Source organism: Semicossyphus pulcher, unplaced genomic scaffold (genome assembly GCF_022749685.1).
Source record: "Semicossyphus pulcher isolate SPU_LCO1_2020_fin unplaced genomic scaffold, fSemPul1.0.p SCAF_11, whole genome shotgun sequence".
Classification (NCBI taxonomy): Eukaryota; Metazoa; Chordata; class Actinopteri; order Labriformes; family Labridae; genus Semicossyphus; species Semicossyphus pulcher.
Window position 1 is genome coordinate 27853860 of NW_027211615.1, and position 24679 is coordinate 27878538.

Here is a 24679-nt window from a genome sequence, read left to right on the forward strand (position 1 = left end):
GCGTCAACAAGTGATAAATCTGCAACAAATGGGATTTTCCTGCCCCTTGTTTCAACTGTTGATTTTGCACATTTTGTCCATTTTCATGTGTTTCACAAGGATGTTCTCAGAATACAATGAAATAGAATTTTTATTGAAAAGAGTAGAAAAAAATGTAGTACTACAAAAGTGTATACACAAAGCCCACTAAATACAGACATAATATCAGTTTATAATAATCCCAAATGCAGTTACACATTTTAAAGACTGCAAGATGTTAAATAGGGAGGTAATGTTCATATCATTGCTTCTAGAGCCCTATCTATCTATCTATATATCTATCTATCTATCTATCTATCTATCTATACTGTATAAAAATATATAAAATACAGTCATTGATCTAGCTATTTATCTAGCTAGCTATCTAGCCTTCTAAACAGTACATATTTATGTGCCAGTCAACCTTATTAATGTTGGGCGGTTGGTTTAACTTTGCTGCATTAGTTTAACTTACACTTCCCCCTTCTGGACAAAAGGCTTGTTACAGGAAGTAAGATGAAGAACTTGGTTATTCTGCCACATTGATACTAGAAAATAACACTTGTAACTGTTGTGCAAATATATACAACACAATAGACACAGAACATTTAACATTCTTGTAAAAATCTTAAGCGATAAGTATTGATGTATCAATGTAAAATAAATAATGGTATTCAATGTAACTATGTAACTGTTGGTTAGTTTATAGTAGCATAGAGATTGCTGGGGTCGGCAGAGGAGGCTTTCACAGTGCTGTATGTCACTGCGTCATCACCTCGAACCTATAGGATATAAAAGAGATATAATGAAACACATGAATTGAATAGAGATGATCCCGTTTTTCTATATTCAATACAATCGCTATTATAACGACCTACCTGAGCTTTACTGTTGCCCTTCTTGGTGTGCCTGATGGAGACGTAGGAAACACCTTCTTCAGGATCAGCCTACAGACAACATCATAGCTGCTCAGTGACATGTTGATTTATAATGACTCACTTTCACATGTTTCTGTTCAATTCCTGCCCATGCTTTATCTTTTAAATCCTGGCTGTGAGGTTATGTGATGTCCCTTTCAGTCTATTTCAGGATGTTATTATTGCAGGTATAACATTATCTTTTTTAAAGCTGACTGAACCTGCATATTTATCTAAGCTTAACATAGTTTTCTTCTGTTCTGGTGCAATGCATTTGCATCAACTTCCATCCATTTTCCTTTCTGAAGAAGAAATACAAACATGCATAAGACTAACTTTGTCCTGGGTTTAGTGTGTGTGTGATCTCATCGTGTCGTGTATAGTCCTGACGGGAGCACATGGACTCACTGCAGGTTTAAGATGGACTTAACATATAAATACATAAATTGCCAGGGTACACTATATGAAACAGCTGTAAAGTAATATCATCTGTGCAGGTCGCATGGATAGTATTTAAAGTGGTAATCTTAAAGACCTCAGTTTCGTTCTCTTTGGCGGCACCTATGGCGCTTAACGGTAATTGCAGGAGCACTCTTCCCAGATATCCAGACAGTGCTGCATGTGTGACGTCCACGGTTGGCTCCGGTTGTAACTCTTGATTTTCCTGGCTGACGGTCGCTTTCCTTTTCAGACTGTTTGCTTCATCTGAGCGTCGAGTTTGTTTCTTTTTCTTTGGATTTTCACATATTTTTTTAAGTTGTATCTGTAGTCATCCATCATTTCTTTGTGTGTTCAGCCATAATAGATTACTACACTCCACCAGAAATATCATCTCTATAGGGCTAATAATTTTCAGTTTTTGTTGTTGTTATTTTCTGTTGTATTTGTAAGTTTATGAGATCTTGGATTAAAAAAATAGCATTGGGCCCCTCATAGCTTATAAAAAATTTGCCTTAAAGCCCCACAAACAAATTGGTTTTCAGCCCTGGTTGGCTGTATGTTAATTAATCTGCATCCACTTCAATTCAATTCCAATTTTCCTTGAAAAGTTGCGGTTAATATCCTTTTAAATTGGGGCTTCCAAGCAAAAGGATGTCCCCCGGTGCTCTTGTAGTTGTTGTCCATGCCATATTTGAATATAAGATGTTTCACTTTAAAACTCACCACATTTTTATCCATCGGTGTTTTGTTCCCTGAAGAGACAATAGAGAAGGAAAGAGGGTTACACCAGCTGCAAAAGAAGCACATTTTGTTAACGTGGCGTTGCTCTCACCTTTATTTCGCCTCCGTCTTCTAATTGCCACAGCAGTTATAAAGAGTGCTGCTAAACCCACAGCCGCAATGACGTACACCCACCACAACCCTAGAAACAGAAAAAAAACAAATCTTCACGGTTTAATCCAATTATTTATAAACCTGGTACTTATACTAAGACTATTTTGACATTATCAAGAACAATTCGGCTTTTTTTTCTTACAGTAGCACTAACTCTGCTACTACACTACTCAATGTTGCAGTGTATAGTTGTAATTTTAATAGCCTTTATTTTTATTTTTGTCTCTAATTTTATTATTTTCACAAGGGCTTAAGGAGGGTGGGTTAACAGATGTGTGATTTCATATGTCTTGTAAGCTACTGGAGGCCTAAATTTCCCACGGGATCAATAAAGTATCTATCTATCTAACTCATACTGAAAGTTTGAATTTATTGTCAATATTGACAATATGACTTTATATAAAAAAAACGCAACATAATAAAGACAGAAATTAAAAAAGTGTGATATGTTTTCTCTTACATGAACCACTAATACTGAAAGTTTCACTTTATTCTCAAAAGTTTGATATTTTGACCTTTTTTCTGAAAATGACTTCCTGCTTCAGTCTAATTTTTAAAGTCTTAATTACTGTAAGAGCAATGTGACTTTTTGCATTTACCACATTTGATCTCTTTCCCCCAAAAAGACATTTTGACTTTATTCTGACTTTTATTGTCGAAATCCTTCCCTCCCTCCATTATCTAAACCACTTATCCTGTTCAGAGTCATGGGGGGGGCTGGAGCCTATCCCAGCTGTAATTGGGTGAGAGGCGGGGTTACACCTTGCACTGATCACCTGTCAATCACAGGGCTGACACATAGGCCGTTTTTGGACTGATCAAATAACCCGCTAACACCCGGCTCGACACGTTAATCTCTGCCCGCTCTCCGGCGCGATGCTATGCTCCGTCGGTAACTTCTGCGGCCCCTTGTTATTTCAGCTACAAATTCCACCCTGCTCCGTCCGACATCGTTCCAAATTTGTCGCCGCCGAGTTTGATACGCAGAGTGAATGAGTAATAGATACAATAAAGACCTAACCACCGTAACATCTTCACTGGTTACTAACCCTGTCTCTGGCGCGTTTGTGGCGTCAGACGGTGATGCAGCAGAAAAGAGAGCGACAGAAGTATACTTCACTGGCAATGGGAAAAGAGACAATCAGCATCTATAAGCGGGTCTGCGTCAACGCACTAAATTTAGATGGGAAAGGGGTAATAGAGATAGACGACCTTTCACTCTCACATTCACACCTACGGGCAATTCAGAGTCACCAGTGAACCTAACGAGTCTTTGGACTGTAGGAGGAAGCCGGAGCCCCCAGAGGGAACCCACACATGCACGGGGAGAACATGCAAACTTCACACAGAAAGACCCACTACATCTGAAAAGGGATTCGAACCAGGAACATCCTAGCTGTGAGGTGACTGCGCTAACCACTGCAGCAATTTTATTCTTGAAACGTGAAATAAAATGCATTTTTTTATCTCTTCTGTAGGCATTCCTCCTTTAGACTGAAAGGTTGAGAGACCAACACAGATAGACAGAGAGATGTACACAAGGACTGATGAAATATTTACCTTCTGGCTTTGTTGTTGTATCGTTGTTTTCAAGTGCTGTTCTTCCTTTCTTTCTTCCTATATCCGTAAATGCAGTTTGTTATTTTTCACATCAGGATGGAGTGATATTAAACACTTTAGTTTTCTTACCTGGGGACAGACGGCTGAAGGTAAACTGCACACTCCTTCCACCTTTGTTCTCCTTCACATTACACGTCAATAACTTATTTGAATCGACAATAAAATGAGAAGTCTCAAAGGTGACAATGGCCGCGCAGTTAAGCTGTGAAGGGTTTAAGTCTCTGTGATCCTTATCAACATCTTTGCCCAGAAACAGCCAGTCCACTGTGTGTTCACAGCTGTGCCGAGTCGACAATCTGCATTTTAACGTCACCTTGTTGTCGTCCTTTTGTTCAGTCACTGGTGCAGATGGAGATATTGTGAGAGAAAGGCAACAAGAGTAAAACTAACTTCTTCATTACAATTATTGTTACAAACATAGTGACGTAAATACTCACTGGTAACAACAGATACATCAACCACAGCCTCTCCATTTTGTGTTTGCCCTCTTATGTGCTGAATGCAGAAGTATCGACCAACATCCTCCTTTGTGACGTTCTTTATCACCAGAGAGCAGTTCGCTGTAACTCCCAGTCTGTCCCGTTTATATTTTGTACGTTCATGTACTCGCCCACCTCTAACTAAATCTACTGCTCCTGTCTTAGTAAGTTGACTGAAGCTCCATGCAGTACCGTCACAGTTATCATTTATCACATTATCACAGGGCAGACTGACATCCTCTCCATCTCTGATAATCAAGGAGCGGTTATGTGTAGTTTTGGCTGTAAAACAAATGACAACGATTATTTTAGACACAACAGAAGTTTGTAAAAGTCCCTCAAACTTGTTTTTAAAGACCCAAATGAACTTAGAAGAAGTTTGAGCAATCAAACACTGGTATTATTCATATCAATAAGTCTTGTAAAGGGTCATGTATCCTTACCTGTAACCAGAAGCACCTGAATCAGATATAAAAACATTTGAATCCATTTAAATTCAGCCATCGTTCTGTTCAGTGTATCCCTCTATCGCCCTACGACCTCCCTCCACAGTTGTCTCTAACTAGAACTTCTTGGTGGAATGCATTTCAGTATGTGCACACTTCCTGTGAGTATCACTTCTTCTTTGTGGCTTTTGGCCTATTTTTCCATTTGCTGTATTAATGTAGGCAGTCCTAACCTTTGTTTGTTTTAATGAAGCTCTAAGTTCAGTTAGGAAGACTATGTTTTGCATGCTAGTTCTCCGAGGTGGAAGTCTCTGTAAGTGTTGCCCAAGAAAAGAAAAAGAAACAAATTTGACGCTCAGATGAAGCAAACAGTCTAAAAAGGAAAGTGACCGTCAGCGAGGAAAATCAAGAGTTACAACCATATCAAACGGAGCCAACCGTAGTCTGTGTAAATTGGTTAGTTTACTCTTGCTACTACTGTTTAATGCCGAAGGTGCCACCAAAGAGAACGAAATTGAAATCTTCAAGATGTAGGTTTTAAATGAAGTAAAGTCATTCACTACATTTGTACATCCATCCATGACCGAGTAAAATATTTCCACGGATATTGTGAGCTAGAAAGAAAACTGACTTCAAATGTAATCAAATGCATCGGATCAAAAACAGGCCAATCAGATCAAAGTGTCGTGCATCGCTTCAAAACAGTGGTGCCAAAGTTTAACCAGAAACGGCCGTTAAATCACTCTCTTGATCGCCACCAAGACTCCATTAACAAAAACAGTCATTTTAGCTTGCTGAACACGGGACTTGCTGGTCTACTGCTGCCTCATTAGACGTCGTAAAACATGTCATTTCAGAACCAAACTAACCCTTTAAAACAACACACAATAACACATATAAACTAAACGATTGAGGCAGCACTAGACCATCAGCAACTCCCGTGTTCTGCAAGGTAAAATTACTGTTTTTGTCAATGGAGTCTGGTGGTTGTAAGGAGAGCGATCTAACTGCTGTTTCTGGTTAAACAAAGGATCTTACTCCTTGACAAAAGGTCCATCTTTCCACCAAAACATGAAAACACAGGGCCCAGGTTCGAAAATAACAAAGTTTCATTTTAATTACAACCTGTAGCTGAGGGCTACAGATTACACAATAAGCTTTCGTAACCCTGCTTTATCAAGCCATTTATGGCATTAGTTGGAACACCTATTACTTTAAAGGTTCAGTAGGTAACATTATCAAAACTAACTTTTTGTCATATTTGTTCAAACTGTCACTTTTAACATGCAGAAGTACATGAGAGAGATAATCTGTGAAAAAAATATCTCTGTGATGTGTCCAGGCAGTGCGTGACTGTTTCGGGCTTTCTTCTGATAGTTCTTTGTGCCTGTGCTCTCATGGCTAAATGTTCTCAACACCAGTGTGTTAGTGCTTAGTTGGCTCTGTTTTTTTTCCACAGTCTCTGTTAGCAAACTAAGTGCTAGTGGTTTTCCAAATAGAATTAGCTGTAGATTACCGTTCACAGCAAAAACACTGATTTCCGCTGATGTGTATCTGCTTCGATAGTGTTGGTGGTGTAATACAACGGCTACAGTTGTTGTCATTTAATGTTTTTACATATTGTATATCTGGCTTCTTTAGTTGCTGTTGTTAGTAGCCGTTGTTAGTAGCCTGCGCGCGCATGACAGCCTCCTCTGCGGGAAGGGCTTTTGGAGGAAGGACTGAGCGCCGCAGAGAGAGAGGGTGAGGGACCTGGAGGTTGTGATCTTTCAAAGTCTGAAGCAAAGTCCGCTCTCTTCTCCATCTTACCTACTGCAGCTTTAACTACATAAACCTTTACATTGTTCCAACAGTACAATCATTTCCTGTCTTGAGTTCATTGCAGAAGACGCATGTCTAAGGTAACCTTGGCAAAATGTGTTTATTATAAAAAATCAGCGGGGTGGGAAAGTAACTTAACTTTTACTTTGAGTCCTTTTTAAGTGAGCTACTTTTTACTATAACTTGAGTCATTTTTTTGCACAAGTACTTCTACTTTTACTTAATAACAATTTCAGTCAAGTAACAGAACTTCTACTTGAGTAGAATATTTCAGTACTTTGCTTTTTCCTCTAAAGCCAGATGCTTTTTTTTCAGTGTTGATAAAGGACGTCACAACCCACAACCATCTCGTGTCCGCTTGTGTTCGAGTTTTAACCAAAGTAAATGTGGTGATACTGAAAAAAATACACGTATAACAAAAAATCAAATCAACGTTCAGATAGCAGGATTTTTATTAAGACAAAAACTGAAAAAGAAAATACATAAAAATGATACAAGAATACATCTATAAGAAGTACAACATGACTAAACACTTTAAATATATTATTCTTTCAAGTTCTGCGAGCGTGAAGTTCAGTCAGTGAGCTTAATAAAGATGCTAATTTTTACATAATGCTACTAGTTAACCTACTCCCTCCCTTCTGGACCGTCTACAGTGATATATTGTGAAACTGATCATAAAATAAATGTAACAGAAATAAATCTGGCCGCATGTTCATGTAACTGAGATGCTACTACTTGCTTCCCTCTTACTGAAGTGTTTTTTTTTGATAATTTGTTTGGCCTTTCATGCCTTTATTGATGGAGAGGACAGTGGATAGAGTTAGAAACAGGGGAAGATAGTGTGGGATGACATGCAGCAAAGGGCCGAGGGCGTTGAACCTGGGGCCGCCGTATCGAGGACTCGGTATATGGCCGCTAATTTAACCGCTGAGCTAAACCGGTGCCAATACTTAAGTCATTTTATTAATTGGAAAAATGATGGAGGCTACAGTCTTCGCTCTGTGACTCATTTGTAACGCTTGTTTTGTATCCGTCCCCAAAGTGCGTCTTGAAATGGGGAATAGGGGTTTTAAGTTACGCTGCTCCTGCGGCTGGAAATCTGCTGCTGGAGGATTAGAGAGCTGATCCCTTTAAATCTTTTTAAAAGTAGATTGAAGGCGTTGATGCATCAGGTTGAAGATGCATGACAAAAAACTTCCTATGTGAGCCAGGGCATGTTGACCTGTGTGTTGTATGTCTGTAACTTTGTTTTAGCCAGGACGCTCTCATGAAAGAGACTTTTAATCTCAGAGGCCTTTCCTGGTTCAATAACTACATGAATCATAATCAATACTACTAATAACAATAACATACAACAGCAGTTGGGTTCTGCACAAAAATATAAATACATTTTAAATAATGTTGACAATTTTGACTTTAGATACAATGTCTAATCTGTGAGAGGCACTGACTTGTTTTTTGTCACAAGTAATCAATGTTATATCAGTTAAAAGACATCAGCTGTAACTATCCTGTGTCCTCTTTGTTGTTTGGTTTGTTGACTGTAGCGTAGAGGCTGCTGGGATCAGCGGAGGCTTCAGATGCAGGGGAGGACATCTTCACAGTGCTGTACGTCACTGAACCTTCATCATCACCATCAGCCTTCTGAGGGAAAGAGAAACAAGACAACACATAAATTACACAAATAAACATGTAACATATCTCAATACATTACAATCAATACAGTGAAGGATGGCAGCACCCTGACATTAGACAACACAGAAACAGAACACAGTGAGTGATGAAGCGACATACAACAAAACGTGCATTAACAAAAACAGGTTGTTTCTTTAAAGTAATAATCTCAAAGATTTTCATTTAAATAAATGTCTGTTAAGTCACTATCTATCACCGATTGAGGTAACACAATCGTAACTGAGCCTATGGCCCACTGATGAAAGCCTTTTATTGCAGTATTACAGACTGGGTGTCTGTAACGCGTTTTCCATCAGCCAGCAGTGGTTGGTCTGCCAGAGAGGGTAGGCGGAGCTAAGCGGCTGCTTCTCCGCTCTCTGCAAGTGTTGCAAGAACAGTAATCTACTATGGCTGAACAAACAAAGAAAAGATGGATGACTACAGATACAACTTCAACAAGAAGTGAAAATCCAAAGAAGAAGAAACAAACTCGACGCTCAGATGAAGCAAACAGTCTGAAAAGGAAAGCGACCGTCAGCCAGGAAAATCAAGAGTTACAACCGGAGCCGACCGTGGACGTCACACATGCAGCACTGTCTGGATATCTGGGAAGTCTGCTCCGCAATTACCTTTTATCACCATAGGTGGTGCCAAAGAGAACGAAACTGAGATCTTTGAGATTACCACTTTAAATTGCACAATTGACGTGTTCCAATGTCAACAACCCAAAGACGTTCAGTTTAACATCATGGAGGAAAGAGAGGTTAAAATATTCACATTTAAGGAGCTTGATTTGAATTGTTTTGAACTTTTGAACTCTTAAAATATTACTTAAGCTGACTGTCAAAAGTTTGTGGTTACTTAAAAAGTGAACAATATAAAACAAAGCATTCCCATCAGCCTGAGCTGTACTTTATTTTTAGTGCTGATTAGCTGTTTTGTCAACATGGACGTGGTTAGCATGCTACATGATGAATTGTGTCCAATCAGAAAGCTTACCTGAGCTTTACTGTTGCTCGTCTTGTTGTAGTTGATGGAGGCATAAGCAACACCATCCTCAGGGTCAGCCTGTGAAGACACCATACACAGATGATTTCTCAGTAGCATGCCAGCATTCTAGCTTAGTTGCATAACTTGACTTCTCTTTTTCTCTGTTGCAAAGGGAAGTTAGACTGTAATACAGAAAACATGTGACTGTGTCTCATTCTGCCACATTTTGCAGAACAGAATCAACATAAAGTGGGTGTAACTTTGAACCTTGGATCAGGCTGAGTCACTGCAGGGTTCAAGTTCTGTCCCTGCAACATCACAGTCTAGTTACAGTTTTTACATCGACAGATTCTTATGACATTTTCCCCCAAATACTCCTTTCAAGCTAAATTAGAGGTTTTGTACAGGTATCCTTACCAGGGCTGTACAGTGCAACATATACAGTGGGGCAAAAAAGTATTTAGTCAGCCACCAATTGTGCAAGTTCTCCCACTTAAAAAGATGAGAGAGGCCTGTAATTTTCATCATAGGTATACCTCAACTATGAGAGACAAAATGAGAAAAAAAAATCTAGAAAATCACATTGTCTGATTTTTAAAGAATTTATTTGCAAATTATGGTGGAAAATAAGTATTTGGTCAATAACAAAAGTTCATCTCAATACTTTGTTATATACCCTTTGTTGGCAATGACAGAGGTCAGTTTTCTGTAAGTCTTCACAAGGTTTTCACACACTGTTGCTGGTATTTTGGCCCATTCCTCCATGCAGATCTCCTCTAGAGCAGTGATGTTTTGGGCCTGTCGCTGGGCAACATGGACTTTCAACTCCCTCCACAGATTTTCTATGGGGTTGAGATCTGGAGACTTGCTAGGCCACTCCAGGACCTTGAAATGCTTCTTACGAAGCCACTCCTTCGTTGCCCGGGCGGTGTGTTTGGGATCATTGTCATGCTGAAAGACCCAGCCACGTTTCATCTTCAATGCCCTTGCTGATGGAAGGAGGTTTTCACTTAAAATCTCACGATACATGGCCCCATTCATTCTTTCCTTTACACGGATCAGTCGTCCTGGTCCCCTTGCAGAAAAACAGCCCCAAAGCATGATGTTTCCACCCCCATGCTTCACAGTAGGTATGGTGTTCTTTGGATGCAACTCGGCATTCTTTCTCCTCCAAACACGACAAGTTGAGTTTTTACCAAAAAGTTCTATTTTGGTTTCATCTGACCATATGACATTCTCCCAATCCTCTTCTGGATCATCCAAATGCTCTCTAGCAAACTTCAGACGGGCCTGGACATGTACTGGCTTAAGCAGGGGGACACGTTTGGCACTGCAGGATTTGAGTCCCTGGCGGCGTAGTGTGTTACTGATGGTAGCCTTTGTTACTTTGGTCCCAGCTCTCTGCAGGTCATTCACTAGGTCCCCCCGTGTGGTTCTGGGATTTTTGTTCACCGTTCTTGTGATCATTTTGACCCCACGGGGTGAGATCTTGCGTGGAGCCCCAGATCGAGGGAGATTATCAGTGGTCTTGTATGTCTTCCATTTTCTAATAATTGCTCCCAGAGTTGATTTCTTCACACCAAGCTGCTTACCTATTGCAGATTCAGTCTTCCCAGCCTGGTGCAGGTCTACAATTTTGTTTCTGGTGTCCTTTGACAGCTCTTTGGTCTTAGCCATAGTGGACTTTGGAGTGTGGCTGTTTGAGGTTGTGGACAGGTGTCTTTTATACTGATAACGAGTTCAAACAGGTGCCATTAATACAGGTAACGAGTGGAGGACAGAGGAGCCTCTTAAAGAAGAAGTTACAGGTCTGTGAGAGCCAGAAATCTTGCTTGTTTGTAGGTGACCAAATACTTATTTTACCGAGGAATTTACCAATTAATTCATTAAAAATCCTACAATGTGATTTCCTGGATTCTTTCCCCCCATTCTGTCTCTCATAGTTGAAGTGTACCTATGATGAAAATTACAGGCATCTCTCATCTTTTTAAGTGGGAGAACTTGCACAATTGGTGGCTGACTAAATACTTTTTTGCCCCACTGTATGCTGCACATGCTACATAAAAATCTCTCTGTGCTATGACTGAATTTTCCGCTGTAGTACGTGTGCGATACGGTTTTGCGTCTGCGAGTGAGACAGAGACGCTTGTTGGTGAATCGATGGCACATTACTATTTTACTTGGTAGTTGTAGCCTTATCGTGTGATCAAAGACCATGTTCCGACTGCAGTGAGTCTATACATCCAACACCAATTCCCACAACTCCTGGGGATCAATCCCATATTTCCTTTGCCTCTACAGGATTCGGGCTAGGCTAGCTTCTAGCTAAATTGAATGAGAGTAAACATTGAAGCGGTATTTTCAAGTTCTGAACCAAAGCCCAAACGACGCCATGAGGAAGAAACTAAAGAAGACAAACAGCCCAATGAAATTTAGGACAACAAAAGGGGGGGAAGCGTATCGATGTAACGCAGCGTGGAAATGTGATTTCCCTTGGCTAACATTTGATGCAAAACAGCAGCTCTTGATCTGTAGCTGGTGCAGGGAGGCTCAGGAAGGTTCAGTATCGCCACCGGTGTCACGTTCTGCCACGATATGGATTTTGCAATATTGTCGTTGAATATGCATGCGGAGCTCCTGCCGTCACAGGTGATGTCAGCGGGATGGTCGAGGTTGTTGTCAGCAGCACCTCGTCCCGGTGCACGGCTACATAAACGCCAGACTGTGCTACTTTTAACGCCTACACCTGCAGCACACATACAGCGTGAGATTGTGTGTGTGCCGACAGAAAGTAGGAGACGATAAGATTTTGTTGTTGTTAATACACCTTGTTTTTCATTACCAAATGAGTATTATGTCTATTTTTATGAGTTCATAATAGTTCCACAATTGAACACATATCCAGTAAGAACCTTTACATAGTGAGAAACAAAATTTGACAATAAATAATGCCAAATAACAAATTATTTCAGTGCCAGTGGAAAATGCCAGTTTTTGGTCTTAGAAAAGTTATCTCATCAAAATAATTTATGAGGCTTGAACTGCTCATTGGAAGCGTAATATTGTTAGTAATATTAGTTTTTTTATATATGGTTGTAATGTCCCTACAATTTATCATTATGGGCAAATAAATGACATATTTGTCGGAAATCTTTCTTGTTAAGGTTTAGCTTTTGTGTGCCCTGTATGCTACATTAATGCCAGTCATACCTAAAATGATGAACTGCATTAATTATGGTTGTTTTCAGAGATGGTAACTGATGTTTAAATCGTGCTACAATTTTGTGGCCTGTGCTACAAAACTGTGAACCTCTGCAGCACCAGTGCTATGTGCAAAGAAAGTTAACGTACAGCCCTGCATACAGACATGCTTCTATCCATACGTGGTCTTTTTGCTGACCCAAATCAACACACCACGGTTTAGTTTAAAGTAATAACGTTTTTAATTATGCTTTTAAACTCACAGTGTTTTCATCCGTCTTTGCTTTGTTCCCTAAAAAGACAAAAGAGAGTCAAGTTTGGCTTCCAAAGTGAAAATGAAGGTTAAATTAAATCTCTTGTGTATAACAGTCATCTGCGCTCTCACCTTTAGTTTTCTTCCGTCTGATGAATGCCACCACGATCAGTACGATTGTTAAGAGTGCTGCCAAACCCGCAGACACAATGATGAGCATCTTCCAATCTGAAAGGAGATGAAAAGCATGCAAATTATTTTAACAGTGTAGCTAAAATATGTGCAGCTGTGCCTGCATTGATCATATCTGGTTTATTTAAGAGCATCTTTGAGTTATTTTCAAATTTTGACTGTTACGACATCGAGCAGCATTTCAGGATTCTTAAAATAGAAGCCAGCAATGGTAAGGAAAACATTGTGGGTTTTCTTAGAAACCAATTAGACTTGTGCATAAAAAATATCTCAACCAACAGACCAGTGTGGGTCTGACATTTATACTAAAGGAGAGAGAGATGTTTGGTCTCTACCTGGTTTTGTTGGAGTGTTGTCCTCTGTCCTTTGGTCTGTCCCTGCTGATGTGCCTCCTTTTGATTCTGTTGTTTTTGATTTAAAGTAACAAAACAAAATAAATCATCATAAAATACAAACTCGTTACCATCTGTAGAAAGTCTAAATGATAAAGAATACCATAATCTTGAAACAGAAAATTAATCAAATAAAAGCCAAATCGTACCTGTTTTCTGACATGAGGACTGTGGGCCAACATTACAGAGCAGCGTTTGTCCGCTCTTATTATCTGTCACGCTACAATACAGCAGCTCATCAGAGTTCTGATAGAGATGAGGAGTTGTCAATGTCACTCTGGCTAAACAGGTATGCTGTGATGGATCCATGTTGGTCATACTACCTTTGTACATCCACTGCACTGTGTGTCCACACTCTCCATATGTGAACACAGCGCAGTAAATGATGGACTCTTGTCTTTCAACTGGTGAAAGATTGTGAGAGAAAGAAAGCAAGAGTGAAGTTATCTTCCTCACTGTAATCAGAACATATAACAGTATATCATTCCAACAAGACAGTTTGAACTGTAACATTTAGATGTCAGTACTTACTGTTAATAACAGACAGATAAACCAGAGCATCGTCACCATGTTGCTTTCCTGATTCGTTGAGCTGTCTGCAGGTGAAACGTCCAACATCCTCACGTGTGATGTTTGTTACAACCAGAGAACAGTCCGCTGTGACTCTCAGTCTGTCAGAATGATCTTTTGAAATCTGAGTTTTACTTATATTCCCGTGTGTAATCAGTTCTACTTCTGCTAGCCAATTATCACCACTGAAAAGCCAAGAAGTTCTGTCACAGTTCTGCTGATCTTTCATCACATTCCCACAAGGCAAAGTGACTTCACCTCCAGCTCTGGCTGTGAAGGAGGAGGGACCTTGTCCAGTTACTGCTGAAATAAGAGATATCATTAAAATAAGACGCCTTTCTTTTTTTGTTAATAGTTTTGAGTGAAGATTAAAGTAGGGATGCACCGATCGATCAAACACCGATCAAAATTGGCCGATAGGGGCTCTAATTAGGTGAATTAGGTGACTTTCAAAGTCCCGATCTCTCTAACTGATCGTGTGACGTAAAACTTATGAGCCACATTCGCGCACCACACCGAGCAGATTGTTTTTTCCCCCGTAGTGACAGTGAAGGCAAATAAAACACTCACTTGTGCGTAATCAGGGGAGGCGGCTGCAGGGCCGATTGTCATTTGGTTTTGCGTCTTTGAACACACGCTCTGCTGGAATTACCACGCTACTTCAGCCAAAGTTTAGAAGTTGGGCAACATTTATCCCAGGGAAGCATTTGCATTAATAGTCTCCATACTGTATGTGCAGCACGCTTACTTGTTCTGAACAGTGCAGTTATCAAGTGCAATGGCAAGTAAAAAGGTCATAATGTATTAAGTTGTCTCTCTGTGTTATGATTTTGATAATGTTAGAAAGGTTGGAAAAATGCAATTAAATTGGTGATCGGAGCGGTGATCGGCCGATCTCACTATCGGTGTCGGCCCTAAAAATCCTGATTGGTGCATCCCTAGATCAAAGTAAACAGAACAAACAGTAACACGTTTCTAATCACCTCATCTCGAAATGATCAAAGCAAACATAGCCAACCAAAGCCAGCAACTTAAATGTCTGTGATGTGGAGCCTCTTACCTGTAAACAGCAGCACCAGTATCACTAATAAAGACGTCTTAATCCTTGACAAATGAGCCATTTTGCTTCTCGCTCTGTTTCTCTTGTTCTCACTCCCCTGACTGTCAACGTTTCTGAACTTCTCTGAAAGAGTTAAAGCATTTGCTTCCGGTTTTTAGTTCAGTGTCACTTCCTTCTAACGCACAAGTCTTTCTTTTCATTTTGTTAGAGACAGTCCATCAGCTTTTCATCTGTTTGAATTTTGTATAGATATAGATTTGGTTCCATGCAATGGTGGACAAAGTACACCACTTCATTACTCGAGTCAAAGTATAGAACAAATAGCAAAGACAGTAAACACAATAAACAGAATAAAACGATCAAGGGGCAGGAATGACAGTTAAAATGTGTACAGAAAAGAAAACCGTTACAACAGTAAGATGATGATCGGTCACAGAGGCAGCTTTAAATAGGTGGGTTTAGTCCAGTTTTGAAAGAGGGGTGTGAGGGAGAGTGTCTGAGGTGATGGGGGAGAGAGTTTCAGAGGGAGGGGTCGGAAATAGAGAAGGCTCAGTGCAACCAGGTCCGGTGCTGGATCAGATGAGAGGGGTGAGGAGGTTGGCGTTGGCGGATCTGAGGTTGCAGGTGGGAGTGTATTGGTGAAGGAGGTCAGTGAGGTAGCCGGGGTAATATGATCTCTGGTGTGAGAGTGGGTGAGAAGACGGGCGGCAGAGTTTTGAATGTATTGTAGTTTATTGAGGATTTTGGAGGAAGTGCCATAGAGGATGCTGTTGCAGTAGTCCAGTCGTGAGGGGATGAATGCGTGGATGAGTGTTTCGGCTGCTGAGAACGAGAGGGAGGGGCCAAGACGGGCAATGTTTGTGAGATGGGAAAAAGGCAGTTTTTGTGATGCGGTTGACATGCCGTTCAAATGAAAAGGATTTATCCAAGATGTCACTAAGGTTACGGACATGTGTGGAAGCAGGAACAGTGAAGCCATCAATGCAGAGGGAGAAGTCGGGGCAGATGATGAGGATTTCAGAGTTTTTCTCACTTGTCTCTGGGTTTCGTAGATTTCTATCTTTTTGTTCAGCTGCAGCCAGTGACATTTGGATTTAGACGTTTGTCTGATGTTTAATACAATTCTCAAGCTGTATAACGCCAGGGACACACCGGACGAGGAAGCAAAGCACCGCGCAACGAAAATCTTGCAATCTCGACACAATCGGTTAACATGGGCGCCAAAAGGAAATTGGCTCGCTTCTCGGCGCTTCGTGGCTATTCCCGGCGCCTCCGCATCCGGTGTGTCCCCGGCGTAAGAACACTGTAGTCCAAATGATGACGTAAAATTAAAGACACTACTTTGTGTGTCTGCTACCTGGTAACTTGGACATGGAAGTATAAAGTAAATGGTTCATAATACAGGGTTTGTACGGGTGCTTGAAATCCTTGAAAATGCTTGAATTTTAATGTTGTGTTTTCAAGGTTTGAAAAATGCTTGAATTTTGGGTCTAAGTGCTTGTAAATGCTTGAAATTGTAATCTTATATATTTCACAATTAACAGCAATCTGACTCAACACATCGATTAAATGGAGAGAAATTATATAAATTATATAAATAGTCAAAAGTAAAAGAAAAAGAAAACGCTCTCTCTGATGGGCTTGCGTGTGTGACATGCTGGTCTGTTGTCATGTGTGACGTAACGTCGCCCCCAAGAGGACAGTGCGGAGACCAACATGCCGGGAGGCTGCCGGTTCAATGAATGTTGGCTGGAAAACGATAAATATAAACTATGGATAAGATGTGGAGCAAACCCACGCGTAGCCTGCTGCAAAGTCTGCTAAAGAGACATCGGACTTATCGCTATGCGAGAGTCGGCACTCTCCAGTCATATGAAAGGTAAGTTACACAGGTGTACTAGCTACCATGTTAGCCCTACATGGTAATTAGCCTATTATTTGTTTATGCTAACCGCCTGTTTATGCTACATGCTCGGCATGTGTGATGTAGAAGCACTGTGCCATTTAACGTGAAGATGATGTGATGATTCCCAGCAGCCGTACCGCTGTCACCCGCGGGGTGTTTGTAGCTCTGGGCCAGTTATCGCATGACCGCGGTCGGTCAGTGACGTGTCTCGTCTAAACATACTGTGTCGTGCCCGAGCCGGCGGCCGCGGAGTGGGAGGCTCCCGCTGGATACGCAGGCACGACAGGGTGTTTCTCATCGAAACCCTTCACAGACCGACTGACCGCGGTCATGCGGTGACCGGCCCAGAGCTACAAACACCATGGAGTGACAGTGGTGCGGCCGCTGCTTGTGTCTGATCGTTGAAGGCTTATTAATAACAGTATCAATAACAATATCGATTTTAACAGAAGAAAAGATATGAAACAATAAAACAATTTCTCCTCAGAAACGCATCAGGCTGATGTGCCCTGTTAAGGTCTTAAAATGATAAGACTACAGCTGATATCATTTGGCCCACCCAATGCAAATCTTCATGCCTCTCTTACTGCATGTCTTCTACTGTGTGTGTGGTTACACATACACACAATATTTTCAACATCTTACTGATACCTGGGAGTAAGTTTTTGAAATATAATTTCTGCTTATTTCTGGTGGTAGGAAAAAAGCATCAAGATCTGCAAGAGCATTTCAAAATCCAGGTCCTACAGTGGGGGATCTTTTCCAGGAAGCCATGCAGCAAACACAGCTACAGCAACAGCCACACCAGCAACAAGGCAGGTGGAGAGTGCGGTGGAAGCAGCCAGTGGAGTAACAGCGCTCCGTCTACCATCATTAGCATTTTGTTATTTTTCCCCTCCTGAATGGGATGGATCACACTTTGATTTGCACAACATACAACTGAGTTAATGTGTTAGTATGCAACAGTTTGGTTAATAACAAAGTGAAATTGCCATTTTGTGTGTGCATGAATTTCTATCACATTATGCAATTAACAACTGCTTACAGTACTTAAAAAGTTTGAAAACTGACCTTGAAAGTCCTTGAAAAGTACTTGAATTTGACCATGAAAAAAGTGTACGAACCCTGCTAATAGCTTCCAAAGACCAGTTTACTTTGGTGGACGCCATGCAAGAGCTAGAGTCCACAAAAAATCACCTAACAGCCGCTTGGTTTTCTGAATTAAATAAGAAAAATGAAGCCCCGCTGTCGCCGTAAAAAGTCTGAATTCAACCATCGTACCTCTCCCTATGTCCTGCTCTGCCCTTAACTGTCAGAGTCTTCTGTAAGACGGATGTCATATCTACTTCCTGTTTTCAATAAGGTGTCATTTTCTCACAGTGACAATATTTTTTCCTCTAAAGCCAGATGCTTTTTTTTCAGTGTTGATAACGGATGTCACAACCCACCACCATCTCATGCAATAATTTGACAAGAGGACATATCAAACATTCACAGGTGAAACTGGAGGAAAATTTAAATGATATTAAAACAATCAAATCAACGTTTCACTACGAGGATTTTTATTGAGACTAAAACTGAACGAAAAAATACATAAAAAATGATACAGTAACACGTCCATGACAAGAAGTAGATTATTCCCAACAACATGAGTAACACTTAAATGTACACAGTAAATCATTATTTTAAGTTCTGCGGGTGTGAAGTCGCGGCCTGTGTTCCTGGGTCAGAAACCCTGATTGGTACATTTGCTCGGTTACAGGAATGTACTAATAATAATTCTATAATACTAACAATGTACAAATGTTTACATTATTCTACTAGTTAACCTTCTACATCCCGTCTTTTACAGTGATATATCATGAACATTCTTATAAAATGAATATAACAGAAATAATTCTGGCTGAGATGTGAGGCTTGCTTCCCTCTTACCTAAAACACTGTGGCAGGCATGCTACTTAACGTTATGCTCTCTGTTGTCTGTAACCAAGTCTTGCTCACGGAGAAGTCTCACTCTGAAATCTCGCGCGAGACCGTAGTTGTTGCAGGAAGAAGGAGAGAGGAGTGAGAGAGGACGAAGATGGAGAGGGAGAAGTGCCGTTTGTTGTGTTGTGTACAGACAGCGTCGCTCAGTGCTCTCTAAAAGATTGTCATGGCTGAAGATTTATCTGATTTCTACGATTCACTCCTCTCCTTCTTCCTGCAACAACTACAGTCTCGCGCAAGATTTCTCCTTGAGCGAGACTTTACAGCGTTACAGACAACAACAGAGAGCATAAGGTAAAGTAGCATGGCTGCCACAGTGTTGTCAGACACTTATTATAAAAGGGAAAAGGGGTTTAAGGTACGTGTCTGCTGCAGGAGGATTTGGGTCTTGGGGAGCCGATCTTTTTAAAAGTTATTTTAAAGGCGTTGGCGGAAGATGCATCAGGTTGTAGATGCATGAAGTAACTTCCCAGTATGTGAGCCAGGGCATGTTGACCTGTGTGTCTGTAACTTTGTTAAAATGTGCAGCAGCCTGTTTTAACCAGGACGCTCTCATGAAAGAGACTTTTAATCTCAGAGGCCTTTCCTGGTTCAATAACTACATGAATCATAATCAATACTACAAATAACAATAACATACAACAGCAGTTGGGTTCTGCACAAAAATATAAATACATTTTAAATAATGTTGACAATTTTGACTTTAGATACGATGTCTAATCTGTGAGAGGCACTGACTTGTTTGTTGTCACAAGTAATCAATGTTATATCAGTTAAAAGACATCAGCTGTAACTATCCTGTGTCCTCTTTGTTGTTTGGTTTGTTGACTGTAGCGTAGAGGCTGCTGGGATCAGCGGAGGCTTCAGATGCAGGGGAGGACATCTTCACAGTGCTGTACGTCACTGAACCTTCATCATCACCATCAGCCTTCTGAGGGAAAGAGAAACAAGACAACACATAAATTACACAAATAAACATGTAACATGTCTCAATACATTACAATCAATACAGTGAAGGATGGCAGCACCCTGACATTAGACAACACAGAAACAGAACACAGTGAGTGATGAAGCGACATACAACAAAACGTGCATTAACAAAAACAGGTTGTTTCTTTAAAGTAATAATCTCAAAGATTTTCATTTAAATAAATGTCTGTTGAGTCACTATCTATCACCGATTGAGGTAACACAATCGTAACTGAGCCTATGGCCCACTGATGAAAGTGAACAGTAATCTAATGGCTGAACAAACAAAGAAAAGATGGATGACTACAGATACAACTTCAACAAGAAGTGAAAATCCAAAGAAGAAGAAACAAACTCGACGCTCAGATGAAGCAAACAGTCTGAAAAGGAAAGCGACCGTCAGCCAGGAAAATCAAGAGTTACAACCGGAGCCAACCGTGTACGTCACACATGCAGCACTGTCTGGATATCTGGGAAGGGTGCTCCCGCAATGACTGTTTATCACCATAGGTGGCACCAAAGAGAACGAAACTGAGATCTGTAGCCTCCTGAGACCCGAGCTTTTGATTGGTATGCATTTTTAATTTCTCCTACCTTTTGGGGATTAATAGGACCTCATGTGAGTCCCTTGTGTATAACGGCGTTGTAGCTTGTTGCTGTTGATCAAATTTGTTAAATTTGTCTGCCATATCAAGCTACAACAGTTCATACGCATTAAATAAACAAGTTTCAATCATAAAATCTGAAGAGGTTTTGTACCTGGTTGAGTTTTCTGTAGAGACCGACTGTAACACATTTTGGTCGGGATCACGGCCATCTTGAATGTACACTGATCAGTGTAATGTGCTTTTGTGACCACAGGGTGGTGGACAAAGTGTCCATGAATGAGACCAACGGGTCTTAGTTTTGCAGAATTAATTATTATGGTGCTGTGAAGCCAAAATGTAATGTCCCTGTATGAGGACGCAGGGTCTCAGGAGGTTAAGATTACTTCCCAAGCCCTTACTGACATGTTCCAATGTCAACAACCCAAAGACGTTCAGTTTAACATCATGGAGGAAAGAGAGTTTCAAATATTCACATTTAAGGAGCTTGATTTGGATTGTTTTGAACTTTTGATCTCTTAAAATATTACTTAAGCTGACTGTCAAAAGTTTGTGGTTACCTAAAAAGTTAACAACATAAAACAAAGCATTCCCATCAGCCTGAGCTGTACTCTATTTTTAGTGCTGATTAGCTGTTTTGTCAACACGGACGTGGTTAGCATGCTACATGATGAATTTAGCTCTATACATACATAGCCTGCAGACAAAAGTTATCCAACCAGAAAGCTCACCTGAGTTTTACTGTTGCTCTTCTTGTTGTAGTTGATGGAGGCATAAGCAACACCATCCTCAGGGTCAGCCTGTGAAGACACCATACACAGATGATTTCTCAGTAGTATTTCAGCATTCTAGCTTAGTTGCATAACTTGACTTCTCCTTTTCTCTGTTGCAAAGGAACAGAACCGCACATGAAGTGGGTGTAACTTTGAACTTTGCGTAGTGTGTGATCTCACCCTGTCCTGGTTGGTCTCTGGATCAGGCTGAGTCACTGCAGGGTTCAAGTTCTGTCCCTGGAACATCACAGTCTAGTTACAGTTTTGATTAACAGATTCGTATGACATTTTCTAAGTTCGAGGTTTTGTACAGGCCCTTCTGCTGACCCAAATCAACACCACATTAAGTAACTGTATAACCATTTTAAGCTTTTACACTCACATTGTTTTCACTCATCTGTGATTTGTTCCCTGACAAGACAAAAGAGAGTCGAGTTTAGCTTCCACAGTGAAACTGGAGGTTGGATAAAATCTCTTGTGCATCACAGTTTCCTCTGAACATGCTCTCACCTTTAGTTTTCTTCCGTCTGATAAATGCCACCACGATCAGAAAGATTATTAAGAGTGCTGCTAAAACCGCAGACACGATGATGAACGTCTTCCAATCTGGAAGGAGATGAAAAACATTAAAATCATTTTTTTTTGTGCCCTGCAGCTTTTGAAGGATGGAGATATTGACATTACTTTGAATTTGTTGCGCGAATGGACAAGAAATTAACGTTTAAGTGCAAACTGTGTCCAGGCCAGAAGATCCACTGCTGTGAACACAACATGGACTATAACCAAGCACCTGCAAAAGCAACATGCGAACACAAAGCTGGTATCGAAAGAGTGATGCTCAACCCGAGTGTGTGCCGACCACAACCAAGCAGCCAAAGCTTGCTTTTCAACAAGGTAACAAACGCAGAGATTAACAGGCTTGTAGCATCGTTTAGTCGAGGAAGTGTTGCGTGTTTCTGCAGTAGAATCGCCGTCTTATACTCGGTAAAATACTGACAACTCCTTATTAGGATAGAGATCTGTGCTGATACGTGGGCATAAGTAATCTCAATGTTGTTAACTCCAAATTGTGCGACAAGTTTCCATCTGTCACGGGCAGTCATTCAGGCACAATCACAGTGATGACTCTGGGATGCAAAAGTAATGCAACGAGTAGTGTAATGAATTACTTTCCAAAGTAATGCATTACGAGTGATGTGTAATGCATTCCTTTTTTTGAGTGACGACCCCAACACTGCACAAGAGATGAAAAAGTACTGTAGTGATAATCCAATATTTAAACATGCCACCATTTAAAAAGTCTTTATGGTCATTTCTGTGGATACATAAGTGAGCAACAACAAGTCTGAGACTAAGACGTGAGCATCAATAAATATCTCCACCAACAGACCAGTGTGGGTCTGACATTTATACTAAAGGAGAGAGAGATGTGAGATGTTCAGTCTCTACCTGCTTTTGTTGGAGTGTCGTCCATTTTGTCTCCCCCTGGTGATGTGCTTCCTTTTAATTTTGTTGTTCGTGATATAATGTAATGAAGGAAAAATAAATCAAAATTAAAACAAAATAAAAATAACAGATCATTAACAGACTTAATGAGAAAGAAAAGTGTACACTTCAAACATAAAATTCATCAAATAATATCAAAACTATGAACCTGTTTTCTGGGGGACGTTCAACAGCAGTGTTTGTCCGCTCTTATTATCTGTCACGTTACAATACAGCAGCTCATCAGAGTTCTGATAGAGATGAGGAGTTGTAAATGTCACAGTGGCTGAACAGGCATGCTGTGATGTCTCCGTGTTGTTCATACTTCCCATATAGATCCACTGCACTGTGTGTCCACACTCTCCATATGTGAGCGCAGAGCAGTAAATGATGGGCTCTTGTCTTTCAACTGGTGAAAGATTGTGAGAGAAAGAAAACGAGTGAAATTAACTTCCTCACTGTAATCAGAACTTTTATAAAGTTTCAGTATATCATTCCAACAAGACAGTTTGAACTGTAACATTTAGATGTCAGTACTTACTGTTAATAACAGACAGATAAACCAGAGCATCGTCACCATGTTGCTTTCCTGATTCGTTGAGCTGTCTGCAGGCGTAACGTCCAACATCCTCACGTGTGATGTTTGTTACAACCAGAGAACAGTCCGCTGTGACTCTCAGTCTGTCAGAATGATCTTTTGAAATCTGAGTTGTACTTATAGTCCCGTGTGTAATCAGTTCTACTGCTGTTCTCCCAGTATTACGACTGAAAAGCCAAGAAGTTCTGTCACAGTTCTGCTGATCTTTCATCACATTCCCACAAGGCAAAGTGACTTCACCTCCAACTCTGGCTGTGAAGGAGGAGGGACCTTGTCCAGTTACTGCTGTTGAAATTAGAGATAAATATGAAAAATAAGACGTTTTTCTTTTTTTTGTTAATAGTTTTGGGATTCCTCAGGTATTCCGCAACAAACAGTAACACATGTTTCTAATCGTCTCAACACATAATGATCCAAGGAAACAGCCAACTACTTAAATGTCTGTTAGAAATCTTTGTAATCTGTCTTCTAATAGTGTCTGTGTTGTGTAGTCGCTTACCTGTAAAAAGGAGAACCAGGGTCACTAATAAAGACGTTTTAATCCTTGTGAAATGATCCATCTTTCTTCTCTCTGTTTCTCTTGTTCTCACGCCCCTGACTGTCAACGTTTCTGAACCTCTGTGAAAGAGTTAAAGCATTTACTTCCTGTTATTAGCTCAGTGTCACTTCCTTCTAACGGCATGAGTCTTTCTTTCCACCCATTCTTCAACTTTTTACATTTTGTTAGAGAAAGTCCATCGTCTTTGGTTCCATGTGGATAAAAAAAAAAGGACACAGGTCACTCATTTGTCTTCTCGACCCCACTGATGATCAGAGAGAATCTATTCGAGTCAGATTTCAACAAGAGAAACTCCAGGTGTAAAGTTTTCACACAGAGGGCGTCTTCATAGTATCATGAAAAGCAAAGAGTGAGTCAAACTCCTCAAGAATGTGACACCTCGGCCACACGGTGCAGTATGGTGACACTTGAGAGGGGGTGATATTTTTAGTGGTTTGAGACGTGTTTCTTCCTCATTGTGGCTTCTTTTCTTGTGAGAACTGAGGGTGTTTGAGTATGAGTGTGGGCAGCAGAGATCTGTAGGTCTTAACCCTTCATTGGCCACCAGGGAAGCTTCTTAAAGCTCTTCAAGTCTACACCTTCCAATCCTACACGTCAATATGAATAGATTTGTTTGCTCAGCTCTGTCTCTGCTGCCGTCTCTCTCTGCAGTTTCACTTCCTCCGCCTCCCAGCCTCCTCCCTCATTCATATACATGTAGCATGTTTGTTCTCACAATAAGTGATAGTAATAATTAAAGGTATATATGAAGGTGTGACAGTGTGGCTCTGCATCTTAAAGGGGCCATATCCTTTAAATGGATGTTCTCCTATTTTCATGGCTTTCAC

General features: G+C 40.6%; 3 protein-coding genes across 4 annotated transcripts; all 3 read right to left on the reverse strand.

Moving 5' to 3' along the window:
- Positions 1 to 187: 187 nt before the first annotated feature.
- LOC138585188 (uncharacterized) lies at positions 188 to 4897 on the reverse strand. The gene is made up of 8 exons (XM_069657470.1): positions 4813 to 4897; positions 4328 to 4651; positions 3960 to 4229; positions 3831 to 3887; positions 2209 to 2298; positions 2100 to 2128; positions 897 to 965; positions 188 to 800 (listed from the first exon to the last, which is right to left on the reverse strand). Exons 1-8 carry the CDS (start codon positions 4871 to 4873, stop codon positions 717 to 719), a joined length of 984 nt encoding a protein of 327 aa, XP_069513571.1. The 5' UTR covers positions 4874 to 4897; the 3' UTR covers positions 188 to 716.
- Positions 4898 to 7075: 2178 nt separating this feature from the next.
- Positions 7076 to 16009, reverse strand: LOC138585093 (uncharacterized). 2 transcript variants are annotated; one of them, XM_069657333.1, is made up of 8 exons: positions 14972 to 16009; positions 13873 to 14214; positions 13508 to 13745; positions 13285 to 13352; positions 12890 to 12985; positions 12768 to 12796; positions 9313 to 9381; positions 7076 to 8283 (listed from the first exon to the last, which is right to left on the reverse strand). In XM_069657333.1, the coding sequence occupies exons 1-8, from the start codon at positions 15030 to 15032 to the stop codon at positions 8146 to 8148; spliced, it is 1041 nt and encodes a 346-aa protein (XP_069513434.1). In that variant the 5' UTR covers positions 15033 to 16009; the 3' UTR covers positions 7076 to 8145. The 2 variants fall into 2 exon arrangements, with proteins under 2 accessions (XP_069513434.1, XP_069513433.1); XM_069657332.1 differs by having other exon boundaries at positions 13285 to 13350; positions 13491 to 13745.
- Positions 16010 to 18433: 2424 nt separating this feature from the next.
- Positions 18434 to 23978, reverse strand: LOC138610565 (uncharacterized). The gene is made up of 9 exons (XM_069683344.1): positions 23793 to 23978; positions 23237 to 23578; positions 22865 to 23104; positions 22660 to 22710; positions 21721 to 21816; positions 21593 to 21621; positions 21391 to 21447; positions 21169 to 21237; positions 18434 to 19794 (listed from the first exon to the last, which is right to left on the reverse strand). The coding sequence occupies exons 1-9, from the start codon at positions 23851 to 23853 to the stop codon at positions 19657 to 19659; spliced, it is 1083 nt and encodes a 360-aa protein (XP_069539445.1). The 5' UTR covers positions 23854 to 23978; the 3' UTR covers positions 18434 to 19656.
- Between the last annotated feature and the right edge of the window lie 701 nt (positions 23979 to 24679).

Coding starts and splice junctions, on each gene's coding strand:
- LOC138585188 (XM_069657470.1), bottom strand. CDS start 4,873: ATGGCTGAATTTAAATGGATTCAAATGTTTTTATATCTGATTCAGGTG. Junction 2,129..2,208: donor AAGACGGAGGCGAAATAAAG/GTGAGAGCAACG, acceptor TTGTCTCTTCAG/GGAACAAAACACCGATGGAT. Junction 966..2,099: donor CACCGATGGATAAAAATGTG/GTGAGTTTTAAA, acceptor TGTTGTCTGTAG/GCTGATCCTGAAGAAGGTGT.
- LOC138585093 (XM_069657332.1), bottom strand. CDS start 15,032: ATGGCTCATTTGTCAAGGATTAAGACGTCTTTATTAGTGATACTGGTG. Junction 9,382..12,767: donor CAAAGACGGATGAAAACACT/GTGAGTTTAAAA, acceptor GTGTCTTCACAG/GCTGACCCTGAGGATGGTGT. Junction 8,284..9,312: donor CGAGCAACAGTAAAGCTCAG/GTAAGCTTTCTG, acceptor TCTTTCCCTCAG/AAGGCTGATGGTGATGATGA.
- LOC138610565 (XM_069683344.1), bottom strand. CDS start 23,853: ATGGATCATTTCACAAGGATTAAAACGTCTTTATTAGTGACCCTGGTT. Junction 23,105..23,236: donor TTATCTGTCTGTTATTAACA/GTAAGTACTGAC, acceptor ATCTTTCACCAG/TTGAAAGACAAGAGCCCATC. Junction 19,795..21,168: donor AGAGCAACAGTAAAACTCAG/GTGAGCTTTCTG, acceptor TCTTTCCCTCAG/AAGGCTGATGGTGATGATGA.